At 47.7% G+C, this 15,397-nt stretch overlaps 1 protein-coding gene across 2 annotated transcripts in view; it reads left to right on the plus strand.

The window, feature by feature from the left end:
- The window catches only part of HS2ST1 (heparan sulfate 2-O-sulfotransferase 1), a 148,318-nt gene that overhangs the window by 109,766 nt on the left and 23,155 nt on the right, over positions 1–15,397 (plus strand). For both annotated transcript variants that reach the window (XM_006120249.5, XM_075936408.2), the window contains exon 4: positions 12,993–13,131. In XM_006120249.5, coding sequence (XP_006120311.1) covers positions 12,993–13,131 — 139 coding nt within the window. The remainder of the gene's footprint in view (positions 1–12,992; positions 13,132–15,397) is intronic.

A 15,397-nucleotide genomic window follows, 5' to 3' on the forward strand; every position in this document is an offset into this window, starting at 1 on the left:
CATACATAGAAAAAACAGAATGATATTGTCCTTTGTAGGGATTAACTGTGCTCCACTGCAGTCAATAATAAAACTCTTATTTACTTCAGTGATGCAAGATCATGTTATATTTCCCATTGCATCCCCCTTTTCACTCAGACAATGAACTTTAAGACATCAGAGGATAAAAATCTCCTGGTCTGTAACCTTTAAACCTTCTTGAAAGATTTATAACATTTTATTTTAAAAAAATTAAAAGTAAAACCGGAGCATCATAAACTCCCAATTTAGCTTATCTTTAATAGGAAGTCTTAATAGCCACTATAGGAAATTACCCGTGGGCAGCAGCTGAAATTTCAAGATTGCCACAGGAAACAGAGGGAGAAAAACTTTAATTTAAAAACAAAACAAAAAAAAAACAATAAAATGAAGAAATGCTGTGCTTAAAATTTCATTAACTTCCCATTCCATCTTTTTTAAAGTTAAAATAAAATATTAATAGACTTCTTGAATTGAACCCTTAATGGAATAACAGCCTTGTGGACAGCCTGGTGAATATTATTCTTTACATTATTCAAGGCATAAAGCTGAGAACATCATCTAGGTATTGGAATTTCTCAGATTAAAATAATTATTGTACCTTTAGAAAGGCATCTAAGCCATTTCACAAACTTCGTTCATGTACATATTTCCTTCCAGGGCTGAGTTATCTTTGTGTTTTCTATTTGTTGCCCTTTCACCTAAATGACTTGTTTTTTCCCGCAACAACTTCCTTTCCTTTATTTGTGGTTTTCATTATTAAAATCATGTATTGAATTCTCTGGTTGCTCTTGACTTTTGACCTGTACTTTTAAGTAACTGTATGTTCTTCTTCGAGTAGTGTCCTCCTGGGTGCTCCACTCTGTGTGCTGGTGCGTCCTCATGCTGGCAACCAGAGATTTTTCTAGCAGTGCCTGCTACGCATGCGCTGTAGCATCCCCTTGTGCCGTTAGTGTCTGTTAGGCATGCACGCGGTGTGACCCCTCAGGTACTTCTCTACCATCCTCGGCAGCAGACAGAGCTTCTCTTCTTTCCACTGTTTCTACAGAAAACCCCCATAAAACTGGTTATTTCCCTTTGGTTTCCTCACATTTCCAAGTTTTAAGACCCCCCCTACCCGACCCTATTAAAAAAATAGGTATTTTTTTCTTCTGTTGTCATTGACCCGCTTGTTTTCAATGCACCTGATGCCGAGATCTTCCAGCTGCAAAAAGTGAGAGTCATGCCGGGATGCTATGCCCATCCCTGATGGACACTATGCTTGTATAAAGTGTCTTGGATAATCTCACCAGACACAAGTGCCCTCACTGTTCTAAATTGAAGGCCAGAGCACACCGTGACTGTGCCAACAGGTTGAAAACTTTCCTCTACGGAAGGTCATTCCAGCCATCTTCTGAGGACACATCTGCCTCAAAGCCTATTTCTGAGCCGAAAGATATGGACAAAACACGTCCCTCTATCTCTTCTGGCATGTCTCTCTCGAAAATGAGACTGTCTCCAGCCTCATCCTTACCCTTGGCACCGATGTCTTTGAGGGTCAGCACCACAGATAAGCCTAACACATCGGTCATGGCACCGCCCAAGATGCCAGCACCCCATAAAAGGGCGCAATCAGAGCCCAAACAAAAACAAGTGGCACAGTCAGCACTGCTCGGCACCGAAGATGCCAACTCAGTTGGCACCGGCCTCAGTACCTAAGAGACTCCTCACTGAGATGCCACCTCCTGACCAATCGGCAGTGCTTGTATCAACGGCACCGAATAAACCGCGTACCTCAGTACTGTCCCAGGAGCACCTGCAACATGAGTCCATCAGGAGACATCCATCACCGGCACTGGTATCTCCAGGTTCCTTTATACAATCGGTACACTCACGCAGATCACTGATTCTGGCTCGCTCCCCAAGCAAAGCTAGCACTAAGCCTCACAGCCGCTTTTCTTCCCAGCATTTCAGCCCAGCACAGAGCTCTATCCTGGGACGTTGCCATAGGAAAAGCCATCATACTGCACCGGCTTCAGTGCAGGAGGCATCGGGCCATTTATGTGCCTCCCCCGCACCACGGGAACCTTGGCACCGCTCCCAGTCCCTGGTGCTTGAGAAGAAGAGGAGGTCTAGCTGCTGATGGGCAGAGGTACTCTAGCAGGAGCAGGTTGCCCCCATGGTGCGTGCCCTCTGTGCTCCCTCAAGTGGGGGACACGGCACTGTCAGGTGCCAAACCCTTTGAGGCTGGGCAGGAGCCCGAGCCCACGTCAGGACACCAGTCCCATGGAGGACGTTACGGAGCCCTCGACTCCTGAGGCGTTCGAGGCGGCCAGGGACCTGGTCAAGCTGTCCCCTTCTCCTCCACCAGTACAGATCTCAGGAAAAGATTGAGACCCCGGCTGGTACTGATTGGAACCCAAGGGACCAGCCGTCCCGGCACTGGAGCCCAGGAAGCACTGCTCTGCTATAACTTCTTTTTATGCCGCTCTGGGACCCCAAGAAGCACCGCTCCACTATGGCTTCTTCCCATGCTGCTCCGGGACTGTGCGTGGCCCTGTCTACAGGGCCAGCACCGACTGTGATCTCTACCCCAGCCCATGCCTCAGCCCGGCACCGGGACCGAGCACAGCACTGGTCACTGCGATCAATGGCTCTGCTCAGGGCCCAAGCCTGGACCTGGCCATGCCTCCTCCTCTTCGCCGCCAGCACTGGAGTAAACCAGAGTCGATGGCTTGGCATGCCTCACCAGCCAGTCTCTGACTGCATCTGCCTCCGCCTGGCCATGGTTGGCCTTGGAGTACTCAGCCAACTTAGAGGCAGAGTCCATCTGGTCGTCCACAGGGTCCAGGTCCCAGCATCGGTCCTATACCCACTGTTCACGGCACCAGAGTATCTCTGCCCATCAGCAGCAGCAATGCCCGCAGACCATCCCAGTACCTGTGATGCAGCAGGCCTGGCACTCTCAGGTTCCAGAGCCTCCTCAATGGCTGTTTTGGACCCCATGGGCCTACGAGCAGACGCAGGGTGTGGGCCTCTCCAGACCAGAGTTGGTCTTCTGGTCCAGGGCATCCCATTCGGCGACCCCTCTGACACGTTCACCCACGTCGGGGCACTCACTTCCCCCAGGCCAAATGTCCCCAAGGTCTTTGGAATCCGAGGGCCAGGCAGTTCAGCCAGTGGCAGGGCCATCATCAGTGGTCTCCCAGGCCCCCTTGCAGGCTGAGGTCCCTGCTGAGATGGATTCATGGGTTCCTCATTTTCCTCCCTGATGAGGCCCTCTGCAATACTCTTCCTTCCATGCCCTCCATGGTCTCGAGGGCACATCATGACCTCCTTAGAGGCCTAGCACAGAGCCTGAGGGTGAAAGGGTGTTGGAGGACTCCGATCTGACTGTCGACATTTTGCAGTCAGATGCCCCACCAGAGTGGCCCTTCCCATTAACAAAATGGTGGCCAAAATATCTAAGTCCCTCTGGCAAATCCCAGCCTCTATCCCGCCAACAGACAAGAGAGCCGAGCACCGATATTTCGTGCCCCACGAAGGGAACGAATATCTCTTCCTCCACCTGCTCCCAGGGTCCTTGGTCGTTCAGGCCATGAACCAAAGGGAGAGGCAGGGTCAACCTGGCGCTACCCCTAAGAACAGGAAGGCCAAGCATATGGACTTGTTAGGCAGAAAGGCCTACACCTTGGGGGGCCTAAAATTCCACATAGCGAACCAGCATGTTCTGCTGTCTTTCTATGCGTACAGTACCTGGGCCTCCCTGGACAAGTTCACAGTTGCTCCCTAGAGACTCTGAGCGCTAAACTTGTGCCCTCTCAGAGGAAGACAAGGCAATCCCTAGGGCCACAATCCAGGCTGCCCTCAGTGCAGCTGACGCAGCCACAGGCTTCATAGCTACAGGGATGATTATGCGCTGCAGTTCTTGGTTTCAAGGGTCCGGGATGCCCCCCAAAATGCAACCATCCAAAACCTCCTTTTCGAGGGTCCCTCCTTATTTTCAGAGTAGAGTGACCAGCGTCTGCATGGTCTCAAGGACACCCAAGCTACCCTGAAATCCTCGGGTATTCACACCATGGCCACCCAGCAGCATTCCTTTTTAGGGAGGAACGCCGCTAAGCCTTTTCATCAGGGCACATGGCCTGACTTCCACCACCGTAGCAGAAACAGCAATGGGAGGAATGGTAGATACCAGACCAGGACCAGAGTCAGAGTCTGTCCGGTAAACCCTCGGCACCTCGACATGGATTTTGAAGGTATGCCCAAGATCAGCGTACCAGCCTCGTCCCCATCCCTTCTGGGACCGTTTACTTCCTTTCCACCGGGCCTGGGAGTCTGTCACTTCAGACTGTTGGGTCCTGGAAATGGTGGGAAGGGAGTATTTAATCCCCTTCTGTTCTTCTCCCTACATCCCCCTACCCTGACCCTCTTCAGAGACCCCTCTCACAAGTTTCTCCTGCAGGAGGAGATACTCCAGCCTCTCTCCCTAGGGTCTGCAGAGCTGGCTGTCCCGGGAATGGCAGGGAGGGGATTCGACTCCCAATATTTTCTGGTCCCTGCGACCAAGGATGTGTTCCATCCCATCCTGGACCTCTGGGGCCTCAACACTTTCATGGTCAAGAAGAAATTCAAGATGGTGACTCTGGCATCCCTCATTCCGTTCCTACCTCCTGGAGACTGGTACGCTGCCCTCATATTTCCATTGTGTCCCACCACTGTCAGTTCCTCCACTTCAAGGTGGGCAGGAACCATTATCAGTTTATGGCCCTCCCCTTTGGGCTATGGCACCCCGAGCCTTCACAAAGTGCATAGCAGTCATTGCCGCCACACTCAGGAAACAGGGCGTCCAAGGCTATATCTACACTGGTGGGTTATTGCGCAAGAACGGCCGTTCTTCCGTGGAGTATCCTCACTGCCCACTCGCTCTTGCACAACTTAATTCGAACTAGCGGAGCGCTTAGTTCGAACTAGGTAAACCTCATTCCACGAGGACTAAGCCTAGTTCGAACGTACTAGTTCGAATTAAGGGCTGTGTAGCCCATTAATTCGAACTAGTGGGAGGCTAGCCCTCCCCAGCTTGCCCTGGTGGCCACTCTGGGCACCACCAGGGAAACTCCTATGCCCCCCTCCTGGCCACGGAGCCCTTTAAGGGGCACGTGCTGGCTACGGTGCCCGTGCCAGGTGCAAGCCTGCCAGCACCCAGCCAGCCTGCACCTGGCACGGCTCGAGCCAGCCACCCGATGCCCCCCAGCCCTCTGCCTCTTCCCGGGACCAGGCTGGCGGCTCTTGGGAGCCTGCCCAGGACCGCAAGAGGCGGGCACCTGCCTGGTCCAGTACAGACATCGTGGACCTCATCCACGACCTCAGCACTATGCACAGGAAAGTGGCCGTCTAGGGCAGGAGAGCTGCCAGCCTGGCCACCCAGGAGCAGGTTTGCATGAAAATCAAGGTGGTCCACTGAGACCTCCGATCCTGAGCTTAGAATGGCCGTACTGGGTCAGACCAAAGGTCCATCTACTGCAGTGGCCTGTCTGCCGACAGCAGCCAACCCTAAGTACCCTGGAGGGGATGGACCAAAGACAGTGACCAAGCCATTTGTCTCGTGCCATCCCTCTCCAGCCTTCCACAAACTTTGGGCAGGGACACCATTCCTACCCCCTGGCTAATAGCACTCCATGGACCCAACCTCCATGAATTGATGTAACTTCTCTTTAAACTCTGTTCTAGTTCTAGCCTTCGCAGCCTCCTGCAGCAAGGAGTTCCACAGGTTGACTATTTGCTTTGTGAAGAATAACTTTCTGTTACTAGTTTGAAGCCTGCTACCCATTCCTTTCCTTTGGTGTCCTCTAGTCCTTCTATTATGGGAACTAATGGAGAACTTTTCTTGATGCACCCTCTCCACCCAACTCCTGCTTTTAGAGACCTCTATCCTGTCCCTCCTCCGTCTCCTCTTCTCTAAGCTGAAAAGTCCCAGTCTCTTTAGCCTCTCTTCATATGGGACCTGTTCCAAACCCCTGATCATTTTAGTTGCCCTCCCCTCTCCCAGCCTCTCTTCCCCTCTCCCACCTCCTTTTCCCAGTCTCCCCTAGTTTTGTTCAATAAAGAGAGATTCTATTTTTGAACACACGTGTCCTTTATTTTGTACATCAGGAAGGGGGGCTAGGGAGGGGTAAGTGGAAGGAGGTGAGGGAGGAATGGGGTACAAGCCCCCGATGGGGAGGATTGGGTTGGGCCTGCGGGCTGCTCGGGGTGGAAGTTTTCCTGCAGCCCCCCGATTGTCCCCTCCCCCCGGATGGCAGCCTGCGGCAGTTGCAGCCAGGCTGATGGCCAAGTACTGCGATGTTCCGAGTGTGGGCACTCAGGGCACTCCAAGCCAGGACTGCTTTGCAAGCGGGGCACCCCTGAGAACTGTCTGTCCGGGATGGGGGTCGGATCCCTTTAAGCACAGCCCTCGGCTAGCCTGAGACAGCAGCTCCACGCTCTAAGTCCTACTCTGATGCCCTGCCGGCACTGCTTCCAGCCATCCTTAACCTCTATTCAGGGTCCACTCAATGTGGACATGCTAGTTCGAATTAGCAAAACGCTAATTCGAACTAGTTTTTAGGTCTAGATGCGCTAATTCGAATTAGCTTAGTTCGAATTAATTAATTCGAACTAAGTTAGTTCGAATTAGCGCTGTAGTGTAGACATACCCTAATAGAGTTTGTGAGCGCCACTCTGGACTCAACGACAGCCAAAGCCTCCCTCCCCAGATCCCACTTCCTGGCCATCAGGTCAGCGATTCGGGACATGCAGACATTCCCAATAACAATGGCCCGGACCTGCATGCACCTTGTGGGCCTAATGGCTGCGTGCAGCACACCAGGTTCCGCATTCGTCCACTGCAGATGTGGTTGGCTTGAGTCCGCAACCCATCTTTTCATGCATGGGACAGAGTGGTCACAGTTCCCTCTAACGTCCTTCGCTCACTGGACTGGTGGACCCGGGAGGAGGAGGTCTGTGCTGGAAGTCTGGTCTCCAGGCCTTTACCAACTCTCCTGCTCATGATGGATGCATCAGATCCTGGTTGGAGAGCCCACCTTGGAGACATGCAGTGCAAGGTATGTGGTCGAGGGACGGTCTCTCCCTGCACATCTGTGTCAGGGAACTGCGGGCAGTTAGCCTTGCCTGTGTGGCCTTCCTTCCTTGGCTCAAGGGAAACTCGGTCCTCATTTTGTCCAACAACTTGTTGCCAGTTTCATACATCAACAGGCAGTGTGGAGCCCGTTCTCCTCACCTGTGTTGAAAGGCCCTTCACCTGTGGGACCTCTTCATCGGGGCAGGTATTCACCTGATTGCCTCTTATCTCCCGGGCTCCCAGAACACTTTGGCCGACCGCCTGAGCAGGTTTTTCTCCAGCCACAAGTGGACCTTCAGGAGGGACGTAGCCCTGGATATTTTCCACAGGTGAGGGTTTCCCCATCTGGACCTGTTTACCATGTACCAGAACAGGAAGTGTTCAGGGTTCTGGTCCCTCATAGGCCTGGGAAGGGGTTCCCTGGGAGATGCGCTGCTAATTCCCTGGCTCGAGGGTCTGCTGCACACATTTTAGCTGTTTCCACTGATCCACCAGGTGCTCCTGCAGGTGCGAGAGTTCAGGGTGTCACTGATCCTCATTGCGCTAGCATGGCCCAGGCAACATTGGTTTTCTACTCTCCTGAGCCTGTTGTGCGACAGGCCGGTTGCACTTCCGATAGTCCCCAACCTAATCATAGAGGACTTTGGCAGACTTCACCATCTGGACCTGCAGTCCCTGCACCTAATGGCATGGAGGCTCCGTGGCTCACAGCGGCGGAGCTTCAGTGCTCAGCGCATGTGCAGGAAGTGCTGCTGGGTAGTAGGAAACCCTCCACTAGGGCAACATATTTGGCCAAGTGGAAACGGTTCTGTATCTGGGCTACCTAGAGAGAGGTGTCGCCTATGAAGGCCTCAGTCCACCTAATCTTGGACTACCTTCTGGATCTTAGGCTTCAGGGATTATCCTCCTCTCTTAAGACGTACCTGGCGGCTATCTCCGCTTTTCAGCCAGGTGCCAGGGGCAAAACCATCTTTGCAGATCCAATGGTAAACAGGTTTCAGAATGGCTTGGACAGGCTTTACCCATGTGTTCGGCAGCCTGTTCCCCAGTGGGACCTTAATTTGGTCCTGTCCAAACTCATGGGGCCCCTGCTTTAGCCATTGGCAATGTGCTTGTGGCTTTACCTGTCCTACAAGGTGTCTCTGATGGCCATTATGTCAGCCAGGTATGTGTCCAAGCTGAGGGCCTTCACTTCGGACCTCCCATACACAGTCTTCTTTAAAGACAAGGTCATGCTTCGCCCCCATCCTGCCTTCCTGCCTAAGGTGGTGTAGAACTTCCATGTGTCTCAGGACATCTTCCTGCCTGTCTTCTATCCCAAGCCCCATGCATCAGGTAAAGAACATGGTCTGGATGTTAAGAGGGCTTTAGCCTTTTATTTGGAAAGAATAAAGCTATTTCACAAGTCACCCCAGCTCTTTGTTGCCATTGCGGAATGGCTGAAGGGTCAGCCGATATCCACACGGAGGATCTCCTCCTGGATCACAGCATGTATTAGGGAATGCTATGGGCTGTCCGGAGTCCCAGCCCTTCCCCTCATGGCCCACTCTCTAGAGCCCAGGTCTCCTCTGTAGCTTTCGTGGCTCAGGTCCCCATCCTGGACATCTGCAGGGCTGCCACATGGTCATCTGTCCACACCTTTGCCAACCACGATGAACTGATACATCAGGCAAGGGAGGATGCTGCTCTGGGAAGGGCTATTTTCCACTTGGTGTAAGGTTAGAACTCCAATCCCTCCTCTTGGGGTTTCTGCTTTGGAGTCACCTACATGGAATGGACAGGAGCAAGCACTTGAAGAAGAAAGAACGGTTATTTACCTCTTAACTGTTGTTTTTCAAGATGTGTTGCTCATGTCCATTCCAAATCCCACCCACTTCCCCTTCCTCGGAGTAGTCTGGAAAGAAGGAACTGAGGGGGTGGAGGGCCAGCAGGGGTATATATCGGCGCCACTCCAAGGGGCTCCCCTGCTGGCCCAATGGGTACTGCTAAGGAAAAAAATTCCAACGACACATGCATGCTGCATGCACACACCTGCGTTGAATGGACATGAGCAACACATGTCAAAGAACAACAGTTACAAGGTAAGTAACCATTCTTTCTAGTCGCAATAACCTCCAGTAGGAGAGATGGGAAACTCGCTGCTTAATGGCGGACCCTCCTTATGCAATTTTCAGCAAGGACAGAGTGACGGCACCACCCTAAATTTCTCCCAAAAGTCCCCTCTCCTTTCCACATCAACAACCCCATAGACTTACCTGCCTTTTTCCCCAAGCTGCACACTGTTCCATCCCTCGCTGCTCGGCACACCCCTGATATCCGCAGAGCGCTCGCGTTCTGCATTGATCGGATGAGAGTCTGGCAAACATCTCCTTCACAGAATGATCCAAGGGGCAAGTTGTCTCGTCTCTTAGAGGATCTCCAAGTGGATCTCTTCATACATCCACACGTGTTACACCATCCACAATAAAGAACCACCTGGCACCATCACTGCCCATTCCTCCAGGTTCATGTCCTCTACTACTGTCTTCCTCAGCAATGTACCTCTCCAGGACATTTGCAACACAGCCACTTGGTCATCAGACAACACACTTGCACACCATTATGCCCTGGCATCTTCCATCGCACCATCCATGGCTGTGGTAAAAGCAGTATTCTCCTCGGTTATAACAACAGGGTTCCAAACCTGCCTCCACGAGCCGACTACTGCTTTATAGTCACCCAGAGTGGAGCTCTCATGGGGACACTACTTGAAGAAGAAAGAGTTACTCACTTTGTGCAGTAACGGTGGTTTTTCGAGATGTGTGTCCCCATGGGTGCTCCACTGCCCTCCCTCCTTTGGAGCCACACACTCTATTAGCCCGGGTGGAGAAGGAATGGAGGGGCCGTACTGTATGTGTGCCTAACGGACACTAATGGCACGAGGGGGCACCACAGCGCATGCATGGTGCAACGAACACTTCTAGAAAAATCTCTGGTTGCTGGCTCGGGGACTCACTAGAACCCAGAGTGGAGCACCCACGGGGACACACATCTTGAAGAACCACCATTAATGCACAAGGTGAGTAACTCTTTCTTCTGCATTCTTGTAATTGTTAAGTGTAAACTGTTTCAGAAAAATATTAAGGCAGTTTATTAAAAACCAAATGAGTCTTTGCACTAAAATATTTCAGAAATACCCCTTACATTATGCTGAAACCAAAAATATTGCAACAGTGGGCATCATTCCTAGACTATTAATGTTGAGGCAGTAGTGCCATAACTCCATTGATATGAATAACAAAAATCCTTGATTTTCTGTTTTGTTTTTATCCGGCTTTCATTCTGATTCCACTTTCAGTCATCCGTAACAGTTGATGTTGTTTTCTTTTGATTAAATGGATGGGAAAATACATTTATTTATTACAGAACAATGTTGTTCCGTTATTTTATGTATTTCCATTATTCCATTAATATTTATAGTGTGCCAAGGACACCACTCAGGGTTGGACCTGTAGTGCTAGGTGACATACACAAACCAGGCTCCAAGGAGTTTTGTATTAGTCAGCATGACAATTATAAGACCCAGTAGTCTGGCCACTCATTTTGTCCAGGTCTGTATCATTAGTCTGGCCGCAAAATAACACACTTTAGTTGTTTTTATTTCCCCATTTTCTACTTCTAATGTTTTGCCTTTCTTCTAACTCTTCTTTTCATTCTTTCAGCCCAAGATCTAATAGTTTCCCTCTATTAGACATATTTCAAATGTCTTTATCCAGAAATGTAATTTATGCTATCGTGCTGAAAGTATCCGTCTGCTTTGTACATTGGACAAACGTCTCAGACACTTCGCCAAAGGATCAATGCCCACAAAACAGATATTAGACAAGATCACACAGAAAAAAGTTTCTTGCCATTTCAACCAGAAAGGACACTGTCTCAACGACTTAATTACCTGCATCCTGCTTCAGAAGCCTTTTAAATCTGCACTTGAAAGGGAATCCTCTGAACTGTCATTCATGCTAAAATTTGACACTCTACGCATGGGTCTCAACAAAGACCCTAGCTTATCTTACCCATTTCAAAGATAGCTTCCCCAATTATCACCTCTAATATTATTAGCTCACAGACATTTACCTTCCCCCCGCCCCGCATCCCCCTTCTGTTCTGAAATTTGATTTGTCCTTTTCATATGTGTTCCTTTTTTTTAATTGTATTCTTTGGTATATATGGTTGTGACTATTTTCTTCCACTATTTGATCTGAGGAAGTGGGTCTGGCCCACGAAAGCTCATCATCTGATAAACCATCCTGTTAGTCTTTGAAGTGCTACATAGTCCTGTATTTTGTTTCAGCTACACCAGACTAGTACGGCTACATTTCTATCACTTTATCCCAATTGTTCTGCATCTTGAGCTGCACTTTGCTAAGGTTTCTCTGGCGTAGCTAGGATCACATGATTTTCTGTCAATACAAAATTTTAGCAGTTATAGCTGCACACAGATGTATTTGAGTAACTCAGTTTCTACTTTCACTTAAGGATGATATGCTTGCCCAGGATATTATTAAATACACCTGTTGAGCTTTGAAATTATTTAAATGTTCTTTATTCTTTCCTTTTTTCTTAGTTCTTAGTGATGTTTTATCTAAACTACAAGTCTCAAAAGGAGAAGAGAAGTAAAGAAAAATTCCCCTACATATAAACCAGTTGGATGGAAATAAATACAAGACTATTTTTGGTTATTTTGGTCTGGTCACTTCAATTAGCACCTCATTTTTTATGTAGCCTCCAGTTTGTACTATGCTAAATCAAAATTTCCTTGGGTAGCACATTGGCCTTAAATCATACAGAAAAGTCACTGACTATTATAGAAAATGAAATGATAGTTTCTGCTAATATGAGACACCTACATTTTATAATCCTAGCCAAATGGTATCAACCCTCTGCCATTCCTTGTAGTCTGCTTCTCTGTCCTTGGGGTCATGCCAAGAGTACCACTTACTTTACTAGTTCACAGAACATTTAGATTAGAAAGGCAGCAGCCGCAAGAAGCAGGTAAGGAAGACTGAACTTCCTGAGTGCTTCTATGGTGTGAATATTTAGTTGCTAGACTGAATGAAGGAATTTCTAAGGTCAGTTACTTATACCGGTTGAACCTCTCTAGTCCAGCACATTCATGGTCTGGGATGATTTTAGTTAGATGTCCTTTTATCATAGGTGTGGCCAAATTTTCCATGGTCCGATAATGTTTGTTTAGAGCCACCTGATGCTCAGTGTTCTGTGCTGTTATTTACCTCTAATTTACCCCTACATGTCTTCTAAGAGCCAAGTAAGCAGTGGCAGAGCTGGTAATGCTGTAAGACAATATTGACCTCATGTGGCATGGCATAGTCTCTGATTCAGTATTGGTCAGATCCCAAGGGTGCTGGACTAGAGAGGTTCAACCTGTGTAAATACTTTTTGCACATGATATGGATGCAGGTCAAATGTAATTACTGAGATTTCAATATTTTTTTTAGCACAAAAGATAGGTGGTTTTTTATATTTTTTTAAAAAAATACCAACAGAATTGACCTACCAGGTGTGTGGCTTAAGTTTTTAAGTTGTTCTTGTTCCTGTAATAAAGAATTTATAGTGTTGACATTTCTGGATACCTCCATCACAGTTAGAGAGAATATATTTGTTTTCAATAACTTTTTCAGAGAGCACTTTTCTGTTCTTTCAACAATAATATATAACCATAATGTGAAATATTGACTTTCTGGAACTGAAGATCTGAATTTCCTTTCAGGAATATGTATACACCTCACTTTTAGCTAATGTCAGTAAACACATTTTTTTGAGATAATGCAGGAAAAAAGATTGGTTTGACATCATTATTATTTTTTTTTTATTTCAGATTTGGTGTTAAAAAGAAACCAATTTACATTAATGTTATAAGAGATCCTATTGAACGATTAGTTTCTTACTATTACTTTTTGCGCTTTGGAGATGATTACAGACCAGGGCTACGAAGGCGTAAACAAGGAGATAAAAAGGTAACCTTTCATATCTTATTCATACTGAAGTTGATCTGAAAATAGATTTAAAATATGGTTTGGCAAAAGTCATATTTCTTTAGAAATTGCAAAAGTTTTCCAGAATCTTAATAGATATATATAGTTGATATTACACTGTGTGAAATTTTGAAAACGAGGGCTGTTTCTGGATCAGCAATGGTGATGGTGGTGATGTTGGTAAGTGGCATGCTCCTCTTTGTGTTGGTACTGAACAAAGGTATACAACTCCATATTCTGATAGACCTTTGAAGAAGTGTAAATCCAAGATTCTGACCTCTTGTCAACAACTATTTATTTGAATGACTTATTCTAAAACAAACAAACAAAAAAACCTGAAATAATTTGCTTGAAACTTTGCAAACAAATTAATTTAGGGCTAAGAAGTCTATCCAAATGTCAGTATTGTAGATCTCTAAAGTCAAACAAAAACACTGTATAAGACACCCAGAAATCCTTTCCTTAAGGAACCTGAACTGACTACCATCCCCTGAACCCAAAAGCTATCATAAAAGAAGAACATTTGCTTCGTCTTTCAATAGCAGTCCTAGTTGTTGATTTTGAACACTTTATAATATAGTAGAACTGTGTAGCATGCAAACTGCACTACCTGAAAATTGTGGCTCTCAAGAGATATATGTTCTGTACTTTCCTGCTCTTTTTAGAGCTGACCAAGACCCGACCCTATGTAGCATATTCAAGCAGCAAAATCTCACTTGCTCCATAATTCTCTCTCTCTCTCTCTCTCTCACACAAATGCTCACTCATTCACTGTTGGAATACCTCAGTTGGGATCATTCTTGTGTAAATAAGCAAAGTAATGCATTATATTTGCTGAATGCACAGTTTTTAAAGAGCTTGAATTTGACCCAATATATGTTTTGTAAAAGTAAGCTTTTTACAAAACGTAAGTACTGAAATTTTTCAATTTTTGTTTAATTTCAGTGGAAACACAGGATTTTTAAACAAAAAAGATTTTCAGCAATGTTTGCAACCTAAATAGTGCACCGTTATGCTAATACATTGGAAAATTGAAAGTGAAACTGACTAAACCAAAGTGTAACCAAATAGATTATTTTCATTTTGCAAGCAGAGCCAAATGCAAAGAAACAATGACATAGTAAGTAAGTTTTACTTTTAAACTTAGCTTTTTGTTTTTGTTTTGTTTTGTTTTTTAAACAAGACCACTAATCTGGAAGCCTTTGCTTCTCGTTGCATTCTTAGAAGTAGCTGTGTCTCTGTTCCTACTAAGGTTTTGGCTCCATCTGCTGCCCCTGCATCTTACATCCACTCACCAGATTCTCTCACGTGGGTTGAGAGAGAGGTTTCTGCTAATGAAGATATTTGTGTGTTAAGCGTGGGGTTTTTATATGTAACCTTTCAAACATTCGAGACTTTATTTCATGTTCAAGTTAGCTTCAAAATGTTGCAAAGCCTTGATCATCATAACATGTGCTAAATTAGGAGATAACTTAAAGATTGTGTGTGTTTGCATAAACAAGCAATTGTTCAGATACATTTACCGTTGAAAAACATTTTTTAACATTCATTCAACTAAAAATACAGGCAGTCCCCGGGTTATGTACAAGATAGGGACTGTAGGTTTGTTCTTAAGTTGAATCTGTATGTAAGTCGGAACTGGCGTCCCGATTCAGCCGCTGCTGAAACTGATCAGTTTCAACAGCGGCTGAATCTGGATGCCAGTTCTGACTTACATACAGATTCAACTTAAGAACCCCAGGCGTCCCCAAGTCAGCTGCTGCTGAAACTGATCAGCAGCTGATTCCAGGAAGCCGGGGGCAGAGCAACTCTGCCTCGGGCTTCCTGTAGTCAGCCGCTGGTCAGTTTCAGCAGCAGCTGACTTGGGGACGCCTGGGGCAGAGCAGCTGGGTTGCTGCTGGGTTGCTCCAGTAGCGCGGCTCCTCGGCGCTACTGGAACAACCCAGCAGCACCCCAGCTGCTCTGCCCCAGGCGTCCTGATTCAGCCGCTGCTGAAACTGACCAGCAGCGGCTGAATCAGGACGCCTGGGGCAGAGCAGCTGGGGTGCTGCCGGGTTGGTCCAGTAGCGCCGAGGAGCCGACCAGCAGACCAGGGAGACGGAGAGCAAAGCCTCGGAGGACGCCCACAGCGGGACAGCCGCGGCGCGCCTGGGCTGTCCCGCTGCGGGCGTCCTCCGCGACTTTGCTCCGCGTCTCCCTGGTCTGACCAGCAGACCAGGGAGACGGGGAGCAGCTTTTCTCACCCCGG

This window comes from Pelodiscus sinensis, chromosome 9, assembly GCF_052426305.1.
Source record: "Pelodiscus sinensis isolate ZL-2025 chromosome 9, ASM5242630v1, whole genome shotgun sequence".
In the NCBI taxonomy this organism is placed as follows: Eukaryota; Metazoa; Chordata; order Testudines; family Trionychidae; genus Pelodiscus; species Pelodiscus sinensis.